Genomic DNA, 21,280 nt, shown 5'->3' with positions numbered 1-21,280 from the left:
TGTACCAACCAGGCGATGCTGCCATGGCAACAGCCTACACCACACAACAATACATGAAAGACTTGGAAAGACATCTTAAGAACACTTTTGCTTTCGCACAGAAAAACCTGGAAAAATCAGCTGAAGGACGCAAAGCGTACTACGACCAAAAGGCCTCTCACGAGGAACTCCAAGTGGGAGACAGGGTCTGGTACTACACGTTTGCACCCAAAACTGGGAGAGTAGAGTCCGGGACCGGAACTCTCGCCCGTAAGCTGATGCCCAGATGGACTGGACCCCATCTGATTACCGACAAAGTGTCTCCAATGATCTACCAGATAAAAATCAGTAAAGGCCAAAAAGAGCCAACTGTTAAATGGGTACACCGTAACCAGGTTAAATTACACAAGGCATGCAATAACTCCTCAGGAGACAATGACATCACAAAATCTGACCTCGTGGGAACAAGGGTCATCCCAGCAGAAGATAACTAATGGATAATAAACTTAACCATAGTTTAAACTCACAGGACCTACCCTTGATAAAACGGGACAGCGTGACTGAAATCTGGCAACCAGGGTGAGGAGAAGCTGTGAAACGATGTTTCTAGATGCTTAGTCACTACTCTTGTCGGTGTTGGAACGTTGTTTAGTTGATTTTGGTTGTTTCTGAGGTAAGAATGAATGTTGTTGTGTAGTTAAGTTAGAGACTAAGAAGCCTTTAACCATGCCAACATGCAGTTCATTCACTAAATTGCAATCTTTGCGGAGTCAATGTATATTATTGCTACCTTGAGTACCATAATCTACATTGAGCTCACAACGCTTAAGCCGAACCTACTCGAACAATCCTATTCGGGGGGGTAGCTAATTCTTTTTGATAAGTCTCGCCATAGACTTCCAAAACATTTATGGGAAAACCAAACACCCAATCTCAAGTCGTTCGTCTAAAAGACAACAGACAATTACACCAAACTATACTTTACCATGTAAAGCTAACTTAAACCAAGTTAGAAATGGAAAAATAGTTTGGAACACTTTTCTATAGGCATAAACCCCTGTAGTACCCCTTTTCAGCATTCTCCACCCCTTAACTGGTAGTTGTAGCTGTTCCCAACCATAATAGCTTACACACCAGATGCATATAGTTTAAGGCCTTATGTAAAATCCCCTTCATAAGCCCACCTTAAACCACATAATTGCATGACACATTGAACCAGAACGGCACAGGCTGGACGTCGCTGGAGACAACCTTCGCTGGAGGCGATCTGCAATCCTGACGTTGGTCTCGACTCTTCATCCAGTGGCCGCTTCTTCAGTTCAATCCAAGGGTACCCCTCTGTATGCTGATTAATCAACACTTCCAATCGCTGTGGATTTACCGTTGTGGATTATATGACTTTTTCCAATGGATTACAGACTCTGTTTCCAAGGGGTTAAAGCATTGCTACAATGGGATTACCGAGACGATATGGGATTATAATCAACACAATGGAATACCAAGAACATTGTGGAATTACCTTGACTTTGTTTCCTTGCTGGATTACTTCTGACTTTGGTCTTCCTTGAAGGATTACTTCTGACTTTGGTCTTCCTTGCTGGATTATATCAAGCTCAAGGACATTTGAAGGTCTAAGTTCACGGTTGGAATTCATCCCCATGGACAGGTGATGATTTCCAAAGGGGGGACTGTAGTGAACCAGATAACCTCAAATCTACCAGATGGACAGAGACTGTTATTTTCATTGATCTGAATAAGTCTGAACCATCTGATGAACTTTCTTTCTTGAATTAATCAAGCAGAAAAGACAATTCTTTATAATCATTACTGTCTTACAAATGTTTTGATAATCAAATTGTGTTAGTTCACTCAATGCTTTACAGGTTGAAAAGAACTACTAATTTTTATTTTACATAAACAGTAAGTAATGATTTTTGTTCCTCATTCAGAGAAGAAATCACCTGAATATGCCTTTCTTGATTTTCTGTCTGAAATGAGCAAGCTGTCGTAAGTATGTTAAAGGTTGGTTTTCGGTCAACTAAAATGTTTACCGAGAAAAATGTCATGTTTTACTATTTGAAAAGATTACAAAGTGTGAGACTCCACGAAGTCTGCTGTTGCTGCAATAATCTTTTCTGTATGTTGTAAACAATCCTTGACTTATGATAACATCTTACGTCACAAATCCACTCCTCTTTCTGGTCCTTCCACGAATCAGAAAGCTCTAAATTGAACAGGAAGTCGACCCAAATAAAATGTGGCAACTTCTCAGTTCATAGAATGGAGAAGAGAAGGAATAGAGAATTATGGATTCCAGAATTCCAAGAGAATGAGAGTTCTGAGAGATGTTGGAATGAGAGCTGACAACAGGTCCGATAGTCCAACAGAATGAGCAGATTGAGAGTGCAGCCGGTTATGAAGAGTTTGGAGTTATGAAGAACCAGGGACGTTTGGGATTATAAGTCTGTTTTGAGCTAACCACGCACGACTCTCCGAGGATTTTTAGCTGTGCTTAACGGAGGCGCTGGAAACAGTCTGAAGGATGCTTACTGAGCTGATCTATCGTCAAACCAGGTAAAGGCTTCTTCTTCGACTAAAGTGTACCGTGGACGGGCTGAGGATCTGACGGAGCGTGCAATTTCTGGTTAAACAGATTAAACTTCCCTCACACAGTTCTCTGTAAGATAATCTCCTTTCACTCTAAAACCCACCTCTCTCTCATAAATCAGTACAGATATTTTAGAAATATCTTAAGCAAAGTCCTCAAATCACCGCCGAGTGATTTGAAGTTCATTTTCTGTGAAACTGTCTGTTATTATTTTCATATTTTGCCAAATTAATGTAAATGTTTGATGTTAAACTTTGATTCTGAAAATAAATGATTCCATTCATTTGATGGGTCAAAGATAAATAACGTCTCTCGTTACATTTTGTGTTAAATTCAATGCACGGCATTTACAGTCAGAAAAATGAAGAACTCGTGAAAAGTATGCATAAATATATATCCATATATTTGTCATACAACAAGTGACACGTACCTCACGCGTCTCACTACAAAGTTATTCTCCAGAAGCCTCTGGAGAACCGCCTGCACGTGTTTAGGGTGCTGTTATTCGTCCCTGGAAAATATCAAAATATCATCCAGATAGACGAAGACGAAGATGTTAAGAAAATCCCTCAAAACATCATTGACCAACGCCTGGAAGACTGCAGGGGCGTTTGTCAACCCAAAGGGCATTACCAGATATTCAAAATGACCTATGGGGGTCTTAAAGGCGGTTTTCCACTCATCCCCCTTGCGTATGCGAACCAAGTGATAGGCGTTGCGGAGGTCTAATTTTGTAAAAATAACAGCGTCACTAAGTTGTTCATACATGGAATCCATTAATGGTAATGGATATTTGTTCTTTACTGTTATAAGATTAAGACCTCTAAAATCAATGCAAGGCCTAAGAGTCTTGTCCTTCTTAGAAACAAAGAAGAACCCGGCTCCGAGAGGGGAGGTGGATGGCCGAATGATGCCGGATTTTAATGAGTCATTAATGTATTGGGTCATAGCCTCTCTCTCAGGGCCCGACAGGTTAAATAACCTGCTAGAAGGTAGAGGTGCCCCAGGAAGAAGGTCTATGGCACAATCGTATGGTCTGTGAGGAGGTAAGGAAAGCGCCTGGTGTTTGCTAAACACTCGTGCTAGCTTATGATAGCTCTTGGGAACCTGAGAAAGGTCAACCTCCTCCTGGGTTGCCTCTCTACTAACACCAGGGGAGACGGCGGACGATAAGCATCTCTCAGAACAGTTATCTCCCCATTTTTCGACCCTACCATCATACCAGTTAATAACGGGGTTGTGTTTCTTCAACCACGGAAAACCTAAGATAATTTGAGGTTGAAGTGAATCAAAGATAAAGAATTCATCTCTCTCACGGTGATTACCTGACACAACAATTTCTATTTTATTAGTTTTGCAAGAGATGGAAGAGATGGTCTGGCCTGTGAGAGCTGCTACTGCCATCGTGGGGTAGAGGGCAGTGGTAGAAATCTGGAGTCTTTCGACCAGGTTCCGACTGATTAAGTTTTGTTCAGCTCCGGAGTCGATTAATGCCTGTGTAGAATAATTAGAATTATTGGCACATAAGGTCACTGGTAAACAAAGATTATGCTCGGAGGAAGAATAGTATTTACCCACCAGAATCCTCCGATCTACTGATGGGTTCTGTCTTTTAGCCGAAGCCTGCAGGAAGGAAGTTCGTGCCCCTTCTTCCCACAATAGAGGCATTCGTTGTGGGAGATACGACGCTGACGCTCCTCCGGAGACAGCCGAGTCCTTCCGATCTGCATCGGTTCGGGACCCGCCGAGCCGGGAGGGGTCGACTGTGAGTTAATGTTGGGAACCAAATACTCCCGGGGAAAGTAGTCCACCTCAAAAACGTGCTCTCTGAAGCGATTATCGATTCTGGTGGCTAAGGTTATTAGCTGGTTGAGGTCGGATGGGACGTCACGAACGGCGAGTTGATCCTTAATTGGTTTGTTTAGTGCATGAATGAACGCACCTCGGAGAGCCGTCTCACCCCAGTCAGATTCCTCCGCCAAAATGCGGAACTGGATGGAAAACTCAGCCACAGTTTTATCGCCTTGTTTTAATGAAAACATCTTTTGCGATGCTTCTTCCTGCAACAGAGGTAGGTCGAATACTTGTCGAAAGTCTCTGAGAAAAGTGGAGATGGTTAGGGAATCGATGGTGCATCTACGTAAGTAGGAACGCGCCCATCGAAGAGCTTCACCCTTTAGGGCGGAAATAATGAAAGTAATACGGGAGGCATCAGATGAGTAGGTTATAGGAGCTCTATTGAAGGCCAACTCACATTGAAGGAGAAATCCGGCGCATTTTTCGGCTTTACCTTCGAAACACTCGGAGGGACGAATGTCTGGTTCTCGAAGGGGCTGTGGAACCGCGGGTGCCAGGGGTCCAGATGGACCCGGAGTCTGGGTCATCCTAAGCGGGGGAACCAGGTCCTTCAAACTCTGCTGGACAGAGTGAACCATGCCGCCGAGCTGTTGGAGATTAGTTTGAATCTCCTGTTGTTGAGAGAGAAATTGTTGAAAAATGACATCATGCTCATCAATACGTTTACTTTCAGCTAACATAGACTGCTGTGTCTGTCCGTCCTCAGTTCTGCCTTGAGGGTCTGTTTGGCTGGGACATTCTGACGTGATTCGATCACTAAATAGACCCCAGATGGCAGAACCGAAGCACAGACAGATAACCGGGTTACAAAAATAAACCTCTTTATTGTCTTTGCAGGGGAAACGGAAGTGGAGCTAGGTTCGGCCTTGATGTTGGAGCTGGGGAGACACGCCGTGTGGTTCTGGGTTCCGGAGGACGTCTTGAGGAGAGGATGGTGAGTACCTTTGTTGGATTGTTGGAGCCTCAAGGAACAGAGAGTGCAGGAGCGGGTTGGAGGTAGATGAGTGTTTGAAGGGACATCCCATAGGAGGCTCCTGCCTTGGTGTTGAAGCCTTGGAGAGCCCGAGATGAATCTTGACGTGGAAGTCAAGAAACTGAAAGAACAACGAAGCGTGGAAGTTTGTTAGATAAATATTGCCAGGAGACAATAACAGGCTGACCATTACTTTACCATGTAAAGGGTAATGTCCCAGCACTGGAGAAGAGCCTGGCTGCAGCTTTTATGGAAGGAGCCGAACCCATTCTCCAGAGCAGGCGGCAGGTGGAGATGATCATCAATTAGCTTGGTGCAGCAGCTGTGGGAGATGGTTAGTGGCAGAAAAGAAACCAGAACTCCCACACGATGATGGTGCATAAAGTGGCACAGTCTCGACACCAGAAGTGTAATGAGGTAAACGCTACTGATATAAACTTAAAAGAAAATACAACTTTGCCTGTTTATGTTTTTAGTCAAACATATTAAATTGTCATATTATTAATTAATTAAAACTTTGAGCTTATTAACGTCTATTTAACCAGGAAATCCCATTTACATAGATCACAGATATCTTTTGCAAGGGAGGCCTGGGCCTGAAGGCAGCCTATCTTTGGACTGTGGAAGGAAATGGGAAGACTTGGAGAAAACCCACACAAACACAAGAGGAACATGCTACTACCAGACAGAAAGACATCAAGTTCAAGGTGGGGATTGAACCCAGGACCTTCTTGCTGTGAGAAAACAGTGCTAACCACTAAGCCTTCATGCTGCCCATCAAGCTGAATGCCTGATTTGAATAGAACTGCATTTTAAAATTTCCTTTGCCTTGAGATTTAAGATTATTTAGAAAGCATCCAAGACTTCAGCCATGGTAGATCAAACACAAGTTTGGGTTGCTGCCAAGCTGGGTAGGAAGTGATGACAAGGTGGGTACAAAATGGTCCAAGTGGGTGCAATGTGGGAGAAGGTGAGAACAAATAATTATGTGACGGACTGCATCTTTTTGTATGCCAAAAGTAAGAGTATGAGGTAAGAAAAGGCTGTACTGATACATTTTGGCAGAAGAACATATTGACCTGGAACAAGTTTTTGTCTTTTACAATATGTCTAAGGACGTATCGCCAAGTTTGCAACAAAAAAAAAAAAAAAGAAACAGCAGTTATAGCATACAGTAAAATAGTCAGAGTCTCGGGAAGATGAGAGACAGTGATAAGATCTTATTACATTGCTGAAGTGAAGTCTTATTTATGTTAAAGAGCAGCTTCGGATGTTATCAGTCCATTAAATGGCCGTTATAAGTTGTTATCATCCACATATGTAGCGGTCAAACCGTCCCACCTACCTCCTAGTAGGTTTAAAGGTACGTTGTTATTATTATTGCTGATAATAGGCAGCGTTGCACGGGGGTAAACCAGGAAGTGTCTTTTTTGCTTTTTTCCAGCTTATGTAACCCTTTTCCTAAACGTAAGCTTACACCTGACACAGAGGACCAACCCTAAACTTAACCCCCTTACCCTTGTGCCTAAACCTAACCAAGACCTAAACCTAACTGCCAGACCCTTTACTCTAAAACTAATCACATGAAGCTATTATGAGCGCTAACCAAGCTAAAACAGAGCCTGTTATCATTGCTAACAACGTACCTTTAAACCCACTAGGAGGTACAGGAGGGGCAGTCTGACCGCTACATATGGAGATGATAACAACTAAAAACGGCCATTTAATGGCTGACAACATCCAAAGCGTGTGTGTTAAAGCAAAATTATTGGTCTTAAATTAAGCAGGGTGAAAATGAAGCTGCACGTTTTTAACATGGTGATCATAACATTTGAATTAGTTTGTTGGTCTCAATGTGTCCTCATGTTCAGCTTCTAACCAAAGCAGTTCCTCACTCTGGGCCAACAACAAGTAGGAAGGAAACAAAACAAAAACAGAGAACTTACGTGCAAATGGCTTTGACCTGCCGGTGTTGAGGAAGTACTTTGTTTTTGAAACCTCATCACTCAAAGTGTGCTTGTCAGCAGAGTGACCCATCAGAGGACATAGGCTCTCAGCACATGGGAAACACTTTCCCTGTGAAGACAAGGACACAGTGTAGTGTGAAGAGTGTTTTCACCCGGTGACTGACTCTCCATGAACAGCCAGTGAGAAAGTGATAACACACTGCAAGACTCTTTCAAAATGTTGCAGTTTGCTACCTTATAAACATGAAGGCAGGAAATGGTGTTAGCTTAACCACTGAGTTCCTCGGTGGGAACGGCTCCACTGTCTGCCATAGGAATAGCTGTAGGAATAACAGCAGACAGTGTTTATGAGGTGAATGACAAGGAGGCGCTGTCATCCTCAACAGGGACATATGAGGTAATTCTTGGCACTCCTCGGGCCTCCTTTGATCGGGACATGTGCCCAAAGCAGGGATCAACTGCCATTAACACCAACAGCTGCAGATACAAGCACTCCCCATGGAAAACATGAGGGAAGTCCATTTCCATCGCCCCATGTGCCCCAACAAAAAATCCAATCTTACTGAATTGCTTTCTTAAACCAAAGACATGTTTTGCCATATCAGTGTCATACAGCAGCGACAGGTGGCAGTCCCATGTGCATGCTGGGATGGTGAAGATGTGGGCTCTTTCTTGACCGAGCCCCTCTTTTGTCTAAGCAAGTCCAAAGGTCCTGGTTGACTTTTAAAAATGAGGACATGAGACGCCATCCTAATCTTTGTTCATCGGTAGCTTTGAGGTCATCATAGACTTTCTGGGACCTGTTTTTCTGAACCAATCTAGTCCCGTTCTAGCTTTGAACTTGACCCAAGGTCTTTTCAAGAGGTTGATTCCATGATGTTTAGAACAAACCACAGAGAAGTCACACTGCTCACCTGATGCTTGCTAATACAAGTAAAACAGTAATGGAACAGACCAAATCTGTCCATTTTCATTCAGTTTAGAGATATTCTGTGCAGAACAATGACTTTAAGAAGCTGCTGTACATGTTGAGAAATTCAGAGAGTTTTATTGGCTGCACTCATAAAAGACAAACAATCCATTTCTGACCCAGTTCAGAACATTTGGTTCACTGTGAAACTAAAGGTCTGGGGATCTGAATGTCCTTGTCAGGTGAGCTCATTTAAAACATGTTTTATGAAAAGCCACGTAATGGTAACTTAAATTAATAACAATAATAATAATTGGTAATTAATTTAGAGAATGTTACATAGTTGTAGTTGCAAAAATATTTTAAACTTTTTTCCTAGCACTTTGCCCTTTATTATTTTTTGTTGTTTTGTTTTGCCAAAAGGATTGTAATATTTTAGTTAAGCAAATGGCATTGTATATATTTTTTAGAATCAGTAACTACGTAGCTGTCATTAATATGTTGCCTCAGCTATTACAAAACTTAATGTGATTTTTTTTATAAAATATTGATTAAATTAAATATTTTTATTTATGACTGCATCTGCAGTGGAATATTTTATCAACAATAACATGCTGAGCCTGTGCTGTTTCAGATGGCAGCATTAAACACTTCATTTTTTTCTGATCTTAATGTTTATCTTATTTCCCCATTTTATTTATTTATTCATTATTTAGCCAAAGATTGCTCAAGCTGGTGTTTACTGCAAATAAAACACTGACTGCTCAAAACAACTTCACACAATCCCATTTAAAATATTTAACAAGAATTAATGTATGTTTGACTCATGGTAAATCTATGGAAGCTAATTTATTTTTTCTGTAAACTTTTTGTGTATATATATATATATATATATATATATCATTGTTAACTTACCGCAGAGAAACTGTCTTTGTTAGAGCAAGGGAATCCAACAAAGCCCTGAGCTTTACTGATGCTTTCAGTGTAGTACTCGTAGGCTCTGGCATGGTTGCATCCATCAAATTTTGTGGTTCCTGAAAAGAGATCAGATAATAACAGGAATATAACAAAGGTGAGACATAAAATAAATACATGACAAAAAGGTTATCCTGAAGATTAAGAAGTCCAACTACAACAAAAAAAGGTTAAATTATGTCATCTGGACCAGTTTTAGTCCAACTACAATTTAGACTCTTGAAAGTAAGATAACAGAGTAAATGGTGCAAATTATAACAAAATATTACTGAAAATTAAGAAAAGTATTTGTAACTATAGTGTAGAATAATAAGAAGTGTGGTGTATTTTTAAAATTATACTGAAGTATATTGCAGTTCGAATTAATTACATTTACACAAGCAACAGCAAAGACTATATTTTAAAAGCAGACACGCTAACAACAATAATATTAGCTTCATCACTGTTATAAGTGAGAAGTGAAGTAAAAATAACAAAAGACAAAAAAACATCTCCATTTGTTCCAGAAGAACCCAGAAGTTGAAGCAGAAACAAAACGATCAGCCCCTGGTGGTTGGCTGAAGTATAAGTTTTTAATTCTATGTTCATAAATGAATGTAGCATTTTCCAAAGAACAACCATATATTTATACCTCAGATCACATGTGTTGACTTCTGTTGAGTCACATTGTTCTTACAGTGGGTGGGATTCTGTGTTTTGTCCAGTCTTTTCTGTAACCCTCGTGTTTCCTGCACTCCCCAGTGTCTCCCCTCCTTGTTGTTCAGCTCCTGTCACACCTGTCTCCAATCCCAACCACCCCAGGTGTGAGTCATCATGTCTCGTTAGTGTCTGTATTTATTCAGCGTCTTTGCACCTTTTTGTTGTCTGTGGACTGTGCTCACAAGCTGTTCATGTTCTGTTTCCCTTTCCATCGTCTCCTTTCATGTAAGTTTTGCTGCCGCGTCAGCTTTTGCTTTTGTTTTTGTAAGAATACATTAATTCTTTAGTTTTATCTCCAAGTCTTTTGCCTCTGCCTGCACGTGGGTTCAACATAATTTAGAACATGATGCAGTGCTGCTGTATGTTCAAATATAATTATTTTTTTTTTATCTCACTGTAACTTGTTTGATAATTGTCTGCATGCAAATGGGTGGGATTTTCAGTGCAGGTTCACACACATGTTGCAAAAATACAATATGATATCATCTGCAAACAAAATAACATGGCCTCACTTTTATACAACTAAAGATAGAAACATGTTGATTATCTAAAAACACTTTTTGGTGCAATTTAGGGTTAGCGCTACAGTACAGCTAGCTGCTAGGAAGTTAGAAAAGTAACAGTTTACAGCAAGTAAAGCTCGGACTCGCAGGACAGGCTATTTAGTTTTGTCATGTGCCAGAAATTTTAACAGATAATTATTGGAGAGTATATTTTATTACTGTACTGAAGAGTAATACTCATCATGTAGTACTCAAGACATTGTTACAGCTGCTAATACTTGTGTCACTGTCAAATATTTTGGTCATGATTATATAGTTAGAAAGTTAGTTAACATGACCTGATGTGTTTTTGTCTTTCAGGTACACGTGGAGCTACATCTGGACCTGGCATTCTGTGTTCATTTGTCTCTCCTTCCTGTCCTCTCAAACTCAACTGGTCAAAGCAGATGGCTGCTTGTCCTGAGCCTGGTTCTGTTGGAGGTTTCTTCCTTTTTAAAAGGGAGTTTTTCTTTCCACTGTTGCCACTGTGCTTGCTCAGGATGGGAGACTGCAACGAAGTGAAGATCCAACACGTCTGCTGCTTCATTAGATAGAGAACTTTACTAACTGGCTTTTCGATGTATGTGAATGTTCCTATAAAGTGCCCTGAGACAACTTTGTTGTGATTTGGTGCTATATAAATAAACTGAATTGAACTGATGTGCTTTTCCACACACTTTAATCTAGAGAAAATTAGTTTGACACATAATCACTAGTCCTTTAACTTATTCTACTTTGTACCTCACCCTCTTGGACAAATCAGCTCAAGAAATTAGAACTATACTTAATATAATATGATTCATGGGTTGCGTTTTGTCAAATGATTGTATATGCTGATGGTATAAACAAGGGAAAAATAACACCTAAGAGGAATTAAGCAGGTAACCTCACAATGAGCAACCCTGAATTGTGACACAACTACTTTTAAATAACTTTTAACACTTTTTCTGGGGACACTGGTTGTACTTTAACTTTACATCATTTATTAAGTTTTCTTTACACAATTCAATGTATATGTTCTGATCTGCTCAAAAAAGTGAGGTCTGATCAACGTTGTAGATTCTTGAAAGAAATTGGAGAACCAATCTGATCCGGTTGGGAAAAGACGGACACTGAAAAGAGTCATGGCTGCTTTTTGTTTTCTCTCCAACTTCAAGAGGCATTCCAGGACCTCCAGCTATGCTGCCCTGCCTCCCTTTCTCCCTCTCTTATCTATCAGATCAAAAGTGTCCGATTCAGCTGTGACAACACACCATCCCTCCTCCCATCCAGGCCCCGGCATGGCACCAGGGCTGCCACTTGATCCGTACAACTCAGCAGCATATTTCACAAGAAGGATGCCGCTATCCATTTTCGAAAAATATCTGCTCAGATGGGTCTGGCCAGGAGATCTCGGCCCGGGGTTTTCTTTACGTTTTCTTTTTTTTCCATTGGGACAACTCCAATATTCCACAGTCCACTCGCTCTGCATTGTTGAATTGCATGGTTGGAGAAAATAGCGTGCATGAGTCATTGTGTCATGTGCGGCAACAATGACTGTGATGAAGCCACATGTCAACTTGAGAACACTTGATATATGAAGTGGTCAAAGGTCACAGCATGCCCTTATATCAAGGCATTAACAGCCCTAGAATAAATAGTTTATTCTAACTCATTAATAGAAACTTTGGCTCCACTGTGGCTTGAGACCAATCAGAAAACAGATGACTAGAGGCATCAGTGGATGCTGATGTTAACTTTTTAGTTTTACCTAAGTGTGAATGGAGACAAATGGGTGCTGACTTGGAAGAAATCCTACAAGTCACAAACACAATAAACTAAAATTTATATTTAAATAGAACTTTAGGCACAATGGATAAAATATGCTACAGTACATAGAGCAGCTAACCAAGACAAGTGTGAAGTCAGTTGTATCAGATTATGACCAATATTAGGGCTGTAATGGAACACTTGTAATATAAGAGACGAGCTATTAACAAAATCTGAGGGAAAGATTTTGCAACAAATTCCAATGACTGACTTCTCTCCTGTCTGATTTCCCATGACTTTTTTCAGAACTTAGAAAGTACTCGAAACAAGACCAAACATCTCATTAGAGCTGTGTCACTTCCTGAATCAAACTTATTTACACAAGGGGACAAAACCCAAAGCCTGATCTAGGACCAATTGTGTTTTTTTAATATGTTTTTGAAAATTTTTTCACTTGTTTTCAGATATTAAAATCCATCCGTCCATTCATTCGTCTATTTTTACCCCCTTTGCCCTTTGACCTTTCTGGGTCGTGGGGGGTCACTGGTGTCCATATCCAGCAGTTACTGTGTGAGAGGCGAGGGACACCCTGGACATGTCGCAAGTCCATCACAGGGCAGGTCCTAAAATATTCATACACAACTATAAATGTAACTTTTGACTATATACCGCTACTTATATACTGTATATAGTATATATTTTAGGGCTGTAAGCGTTAACGTGTTAACGCATGTGATAAATTCAAAAAGATTAACTTCTTAATATTACATAATGCAGATTAAGCCATTACTATACTGTTTATTTAGATGTTTTGATCACATAAATGACAGTTACCATACCATACCGATTTATTTATAGAGCACTTAAAACAGCAACAAGGTCAACCAAAGTGCTGTACAATAGAAACAAACAAGCACAGCAGACAGGAAAACATAAAATAAAAATATAGATACAAATAGCAGTGGATAATAACTAAATGGCCAACACTGTAGACTACAGACAGGATCAAAACAAATCACACCGTGTCAAAGGCAAAGGAATGAAAGTGGGTTTTCAGGCAAGACTTAAAGACTGTGAGTGTGGGAGTCTGCCTGACACGCAGTGGCAACTCATTCCACAGTCTTGGACCTGCAACAGAGAAAGTCCTGTCACCTCTGAGCTGACGACGGGTTCCTGGAACTGAAAGGAGCCTCTGGTCTGCTGACCTCAGAGAGCGTGGTGGGACATATGGCTGTAGAAGATCAGTGAGATAGGATGGGGCAGAACTGTTCAGTGATTTAAAAACATACATGAGTATTTTGAACTGGATCTGAAGGTGAATGGGTAGCCAGTGCAGGGAGGCCAAAACTGGAGTAATGTGCTCTCTATGGCCTGTACCAGTTAAAAATCGGGCTTAATCGGGCACTTAATGAGACATTTGAGCAAACATTTATGTTTGAAACAAAATGACTTCTGTAAACCTTGCTGAGTATGAAAACCTGGAAAACTGTTGGGTTTGAGACAATAAAACATTTTCTTCAGCATTTAACAAAACCTGCATATTTACATTTCAAGATTACAAAGTTAAGCATAGTGATTAATCAGATGAATCAAAGCCCCAGACTGTGATTCATCTGATTAAAATTTTTAATCGATTGACAGCTCTAATATATAATAATAATAATAATAATAATAACAATAATAATAATAATGCATAGGCCTATGTATTGTCATCATTGTATGTTCCCATACAACGACGAAATTGGCTCTCTGCATTTAACCCATCCACCACCAGGCAGAGCAGTGGAAGGGGTGTCCTGCTCAGAGACACCATGGGGTGTGCAATGAGTATATAGGGCAGCACAGTAGCACAGTTGGTAGAGCTGCCCTCTCTCAGAGAGCAGGTCGTTGCGGTTCAAATCCTGGTCCAGGGTGCTTTCTGGATGGAGTTTGCATGTTCTCTCTGTGCATGCGTGGGTTTTCTCCGGGTACTTCGGTTTCCTCCCACATACCAAAAACATGCATGTTAGGCTGATTGGTAACTCTAAATTGTCTCTAGGTGTGAGTGAGAGAGTAAATTGTTGTTTGTCTCATTTGTCTCTATGTCAGAGAGTCAGAGTCAGAGATTCTTTATTGTCGTTCGCACTACACGTGGTGGAACGAAATTATGTACACAGGGTCCCAGTTACATCCAACAATAAAATGTAAAAGAAAAACAATGATAACATCTAAGATATGAACTAAGATAAACAAACTAAAAATACACTAAGCACTAATAGCATAAAAACATTACGTCAAACAGCAGCACAACATGAGCATGAGTCTGTGTGAGCAGATGAGCACATATCAACACATCAACATTGGAACAGATCAGCAGCAACATGATGTGATTTTTCACAGTGATTATTCTGGTTAGATATTAATGAGTCTAACAGCCTCAGGTTAGAAGCTGTTCCTCAGTCTAGTGGTTCTACACTTAATGCTCCTCAACCTACTTCCTGAGGGGAGCGGGCAAAAAGTGTGTGTGCTAGGTGAGGGGGGTCCTTCATGATGCAGGTGGCCCTCTTCCTGCGTCTAGAGGTGTAAATGTCTGTGATGGTGGGGAGACTGACTCCAACATACTTCTGTGCAGCCTTCACCACTCTCTGCAAAGCTTTCCTTTCTGCAGCTGTGCAGCCTCCATGCCACACGTTGATGCTGGAGCACAGGATGGTCTCCACTGCACACCTGTAGAAGGAGGTGAGGAATGAGCTTCCTAGTCCAGCTCGTCTCAACTGCCTGAGGAAGTAGAGTCTCTGATGAGCTTTCTTGATCAGGCTGGAAATGCTGTTGCTCCAGCTGAGGTTGTCATTCATGTGCACACCCAAGTACTTGTAGCTGGAGACCACTTCCACCGCAGATCCCCTTATGTTCAGGGGGGTATAGGTATGTTTGTTCCTTCTGAAGTCCACAATCATCTCCTTTGTCTTTTTCACATTGATGTGAAGGTTATTCTCTTTGCACCAGCTCTCCAGGTGTTCCACCTCCTGCCTGTAGCTGGATTCATCATTGTTTGTGACGCATCCCACCACCGCTGTATCATCTGTAAACTTTACAATGTGACAGCCTAGATGGGTAGCTGCACAATCATACATGAGCAGAGTAAACAGTAGAGGGCTCAACACACATCCTTGAGGAGAGCCTGTGCTGAGGGTTATGGTGGAGGAGGAGAAGTTGTGGATCCTCACTGACTGTGGTCTGTTTGTTAAGAAGTCTAGTACCCAGCTGCAAATGGAGGGGCTTAGTCCTAGTGTGAATAGTTTGTCCATCAGTGTTTGGGGGATCATGGTATTGAAGGCAGATGTGAAGTGCACAAAGAGCATACGGATGTAAGAGTCTGCTCCAGGTGGTTGAGAGCAGTGTGGACCACAGAGGAGATGGCATCCTCTGTTGATCGGTTCTCGCAGTATGCATACTGATGAGGGTCCTCGTTGATGTTGATGGTTGTTTTGATGTGGGTCATGACCAGTTTTTTGAAGCATTTAGCAACTATCGGTGTGAGGGCCACTGGCCGATAGTCATTCAGACCAGTCAGTGTAGAGCGTTTTGGGACTGGGATGGTGGTGGCAGTCTTCAGGCAGATGGGAACTGTCTCCAGGGTAAGTGAGGTGTTAAAGATGTCTGCCAGCACGTCACAGAGCTGATTGGCACATTCTTTCAACACTTTTCCGGGGATGTTGTCTGGGCTGGTTGCCTTGTGTGGATTAATCCTCCTGAAAGTGCTCCTTACTTCTGCTGAGGTCACACTGAGAAGCTCTTCATTCCGTGGTCAGGTGAGTCTGGTGCTGGGTGGTCTGATTGGGTCTTCAAAGTGTGCATAGAACTTGTTGAGGGCATCAGGCAGAGATGGGTATTTGGGCCATTGTTCGCTCCTGCCTTTGTAATCTGTTAAGCACTTAATGCCCCTCCACATGCTCCAAGGGTCTTGTGAGGTGAATTGACCCTCGATCCTCTGTGCATATGTAGCCTTGGCCCTCTTAATACCAGCAACCAGCTCTTTCCTTGTCCTTCTCAGCTCCTGCGAGTTTCCAGACCTGAATGCAGTGTTCCTGGCTTCTAGCAGGGTGCGCACCTCTGCATTCAGCCAAGGTTTTCTGTTCGGGTAACTTTTAACAAATCTTATGGTAGAGACATTGTCGGTACATGTACTAATGTAACCCAGAACTGAGGATGTGTATTGGTCCAGATCAAGCGATCCTCCATTTTCAGCAGCTCCTCTGAAAACCTGCCAGTCTGTTCGATCAAAACAATCTCTCAGTATGGGGCCACTGTCCTGGATCCAACATTTAACTTTCTTTTGTACTGTTCTGGAGCTTCTCAGTGGGGGAAGGTAAGCAGGAGCCATTAAGATTAAGATGTGATCAGAGAATCCTAGGTGGGGGCGGGGTTCGGCTTTGTATGCATCTTTTGTATTTGTGTAAACACAATCCAGAGTGTTGTTTCCACGTGTTGGTATGCCCACATGCTGGTAAAAACTTGGGAGGCAGTCTTTTAGATTCATGTGATTAAAGTCTCCGCCCACTATGTAAAGAGCCTCGGGGTGTTTGTTCTGCAGCGAGCTGAGGAGATCATGGAGCTCATGCAGAGTGTCCTTAGCATAAGCATCTGGAGAAATGTAAACAATCTCACTGAAATCCAACAATTTTCAGTCAGGTCATCTGGACAGTTTATTTTGAAGGCTGGGTAATGAAATGTTTTTATTTGCAAACAGGTGCTTCATGTTTGTGTCTGAATGGTCCCAGTGAGGCATAGACTACATCCTGCTTTGCCTTTAACCCACTAGCGATAGCCTTAAAGGGCAAAGCCTATACAAAATAGAACGTTGGTTACGTACTGTAACCCCAGATTCTATGAGTATAGGCGCAGCCCTTTAAGCTCTGGGCCTCACTGGTTCCTAAATGGCTGAAAGAAAAAAAAGCTATTTGGGAGCCGATTGCCCGGTCTCACCGTAATTTATACAGACCGGGGGTGGAGCCCACACAGCCGATGGGCGCAGACTAAAGTTTTCAGTGCTGCACGTGAAGGGATAAACCCACTAGCGATAGCCTTAAAGGGCTGCACCTATACTCATAGAATCTGGGGTTACAGTACGTAACCAATGTTTTTTTTGTTGTTGTTTTTGGTGCATAAAACTGTTTTCAACTCGATAAAGAATCTAAAGATCTCACGACACAAGCTCCTGTTCCACCCCAAATCAATCTGATTGTACGGGTAAGTAAATCTCACCCTCCCAGATGGAGTCAAGATCAGTTGGACGTCCATTGTTGGCAGAGCAGCCGGGCATCAGTTCTCCTCCGTTTGGATAAAAGTCAATGTGACCCACAGACTCTGTCATCCCCAGACCTGACGGAAACCACACCACTATTTAAACATATGCTGTTTAAAAAAGGCGCAGACCTAAATATGTATATATGTGATTCTTTGCACCGAGTTTGGAGTTGAAAGGAAGTCCATCTGTGTGGATGACATCAACAAATGTTGCATCACTGGTGTCCAGACGCACAGAGGCATCAGTGCCTTCAAAGTATGGTTCAGCTGGGTCCAGACCTTTAGGCAAACACATTCAGCATATTGTAGTCAAATAAAAAGTAACATACAATACAAAAACATAACAATAACTACTAATATAACTACAAGATGTGATTATTTAAACATGTTTCGAACAAGAATGTTTTTGTTTCATTATTTGAAAGAAAAATGATTTGTTCAAAACAACGTAGGCTCACCTGAGATTCTTGCCAGACCAGGGATCCTGTTCCCAGCCTCTCCTGCAATGTGAGCTCCCAGGCTGTGCCCGATAATGTGAAACTTATCAGCGGTCTGTTCGTAGTGGCCCTGCATGACACAACACGTCAACGACAAATACACACATACAGTTTGCTCTTTAGACACTGCGTGTACAGTAGATGAGAATATCCTCTTATTGGTAATAGTCAACGTTTATGGTTAAATATACTGTATAATACATTATGTGATGTCTTCAGTATCAACTAGTACTTTTCTGGTTACAACAGTTTCTACTGTAATGCACTGCATACTAAACAGGCAGAAAATAACTGACAAGCCTGATCGGCCTGGGTACCCGATTGCTTTTTCCATTTCTTATTCATAAAAATCCTCAAAACCCCACAGCAAATCCAATGACAGCATTTTGCATGTCCACTCTGTATAAATGAAAAGCAAATTCTAAAACAATTTGTAAATATAAATAAATACATAAAAACTTTAAAATGAGCAAATATGGGGTCAGTGGGGGCAGTACCCCTCCAGCTTTCTCCAAAGTGGAACAAACCAGTTATGTTGCTGCTAATCTTAGCACCATTTTAGCACCAACATAACTGGTTTGTTCCACTTTGGAGTAAGCTGTTGGGGGAATAATCAGTTTTGTGTTGTGTGTTTCCTTGATTGATGAAGCCTTCTGGATGGAAGGTGAAATGTTAAAGTAGGTGGGGAAATTAGTTCCGGATATCAAGTTGAAAATGGTACTCCACAAGGTAGTATTATAAGTCCTATACTATTTATTATAATGATAAATGATATCTTTAGTAATATAGATAAATCTTTTGGTGTTTCATTATTTGCTGACGATGGCATCATTTGGAAGAGGGGAAAGAACATTGAATTTATAAGTAGGAAATTACAGGAAGGATTAAGTAAGGTAGAAGATTGGGCTTTAGAATGGGGATTTAGGTTCTCAACATCTAAATCTAAAGTTGTGCTTTTTACAAATAGGAAGGTAAATATTAATGTTGATCTTAAATTATATGGGAATACTATAGAACGGAAAGATCAAATTAAATATTTGGGTATGTGGTTTGATAAAAAACTCACATGGAAAATACATATAGATAAAATAGTGGAAAGAAGTAAGAACATTTTAAATATTATAAGATGTTTGAGAGGTAGAGAATGGGGAGCAGACAGGAAAGCATTAAAGACAATCTATATCGGACTAATTCGGTCAATTTTTGACTATGGTTGTATTTTGTATAATTCAGCTTCAAATAGTTTATTGGCAAAAATAGATAAAATACAGTATCAGGCATTAAGGCTTTGTTGCGGAGCAATGAAATCAACTCCAGTTTCAGCTCTACAGGTTGAGATGGGTGAGATGCCACTGGAGCTCAGGAGGGAACAATTAGCATTAAATTATTGGACAACTATAAAAGGACATAATGAGGGGCATCCTCCATATGCTACGTTGCAACCTTGTCAAGAAAAGGAAAAGAAACAAATTAATAGTTTTGGATGGATAATTTTAAATAAAGTAAAGGATATTGGGATTGATAAATATATGATTAGTCCAGTGGTTGTTAATCCTGATATTCCGCTATGGATTTTTGAACAGGTTGAAGTTAATTTAAAATTATTGGAAAAAGGAAGACAATTGAGGAAAAATGAAGTGGAGAGTTATATACAAAAAGAATATTCAGAATATATTCAAATATATACAGATGCCTCAAAAATGATAAACAATCGAGTAGGTATATCATTTATTGCTCCAGACTTAAACTTTATGAAAAGTAAAAGAATAAATGTTAAATTGACAGTATACACAGGTGAGTTAATGGCAATTTTAATGGCTTTAGAATGGGTAGAGGAAATGGAGAAAAGAAAGATTTTGATTTGCTCAGATTCTAGTAGCGCGTTAATTAGTATTCAAGAGGTAAATTCAGAATCAAGACAAGATATTATATTTGATATAGTTCATTCAATTTTTAGAATTAAAAATAAGGGTTCTCGGGTTAAGTTGTGTTGGATTCCTGCCCACATTGGAGTGATAGGAAATGAGTTGGCTGATGGTTTTGCTAAGAGAGCTTCAAGAAAGGAAATTGTTGAATTGAATATCAAGATAAGTAAAAATGAGATAAAGAGCATTATAAAGGAGTATATCAAAGGAAAATGGCAAGAGCAATGGGATAAAGGAGACAAAGCAAGGTTTTATTATAGTATTCAAAACAAAGTTGGGGAATTTAGGAAAGGAAACAGAAATAAAAGTGAAGAAGATGTTATTTCTAGAATTAGGTTTGGACATATGGGACTAAATAGTACTATTAAGTTAATTAATAAGCATAATACAGGGTGTTGTAGTTATTGTGGAAAGTTAGAAACAGTACAACATATTTTCTTAGAGTGCAATAAATATATACGGGAAAGAGAGATGCTAGTTAGAGAGCTTAGTAGTAATAAAACCAAATTGATTATAAGAGAATTATTTCAGAGATCATCAGGGGATATAGTTTTTGATAGTATTTTAAATTTTCTTAGAAGAACAGGTATTATGAAGAGAATATAAGCTTTTTGATCCATACTCCAACCTGGAAGGTGGCGGTAATGCACCTTAAAGTTGTTTGCCAACCGCCATAAAACAAGACGAAGAAGAAGAAGGTGAAATGTTTCAGCACCAAAAAAAAAAAAAAAAAAAGAAAAGAAAAGGAACTGTCCAGGTGACCTGACTGAAAATTGTTGAGATGTATCAGTGTTGTTTGATTAAACATACATTTGAATCTGTAAATGTACAGTGGTGCCTGAAAGTTTGTGAAGACTTTCAAATGTATCACATTTCTGCATGAATAAGACCTAAAACATCAGATTTTCACACAAGTCCTACAAGTAGACAAAGAGAACCCAGTTAAACAAATGAGACAAAAATATTATACTTGGGAATTTTTTTACTGAGGACAATGATCCAATATTGCATATTTGTGAGTGGTAAAAGTATGTGAATCTCTAGGATTAGCTGTTAATTTGAAGGTGAAATTAGAGTCAGGTGTTTCCAATCAATGGGATGATGATCAGTGGGCACCCTGTTTGATTTAAAGAACAGGATCTATCAAAGTCTGCTCTTCACAACATGTTTGTGAAAGTGGATCATGACAGGAACAAAGGAGATTCCTGAGGACCTCAGAAAAAGAGTTGTTGATGCTCATCAGGATGGAAAAGGTTACAAAACCATCGGTAAAGAGTTTGGACTCCACCAATCCACAGTCAGACAGATTGTGT

At 40.5% G+C, this 21,280-nt stretch overlaps 1 protein-coding gene across 1 annotated transcript in view; it reads right to left on the bottom strand.

The window, feature by feature from the left end:
- LOC119420515 (inactive pancreatic lipase-related protein 1) overlaps positions 1–21,280 on the bottom strand; it is a 54,969-nt gene that overhangs the window by 16,141 nt on the left and 17,548 nt on the right. Inside the window, exons 6-10 of the mRNA XM_037687927.1 lie at positions 18,004–18,112; positions 17,705–17,824; positions 17,504–17,620; positions 9,210–9,328; positions 7,364–7,493 (exon numbers count right to left, since the gene is read on the bottom strand). Of these exons, the coding sequence (XP_037543855.1) occupies positions 7,364–7,493; positions 9,210–9,328; positions 17,504–17,620; positions 17,705–17,824; positions 18,004–18,112 (595 nt within the window). The remainder of the gene's footprint in view (positions 1–7,363; positions 7,494–9,209; positions 9,329–17,503; positions 17,621–17,704; positions 17,825–18,003; positions 18,113–21,280) is intronic.

Source organism: Nematolebias whitei, chromosome 1 (genome assembly GCF_014905685.2).
Source record: "Nematolebias whitei isolate Nwh7 chromosome 1, NemWhi1, whole genome shotgun sequence".
Taxonomy (NCBI): Eukaryota; Metazoa; Chordata; class Actinopteri; order Cyprinodontiformes; family Rivulidae; genus Nematolebias; species Nematolebias whitei.
This window is presented reverse-complemented; position numbering and strand designations above follow the sequence as displayed.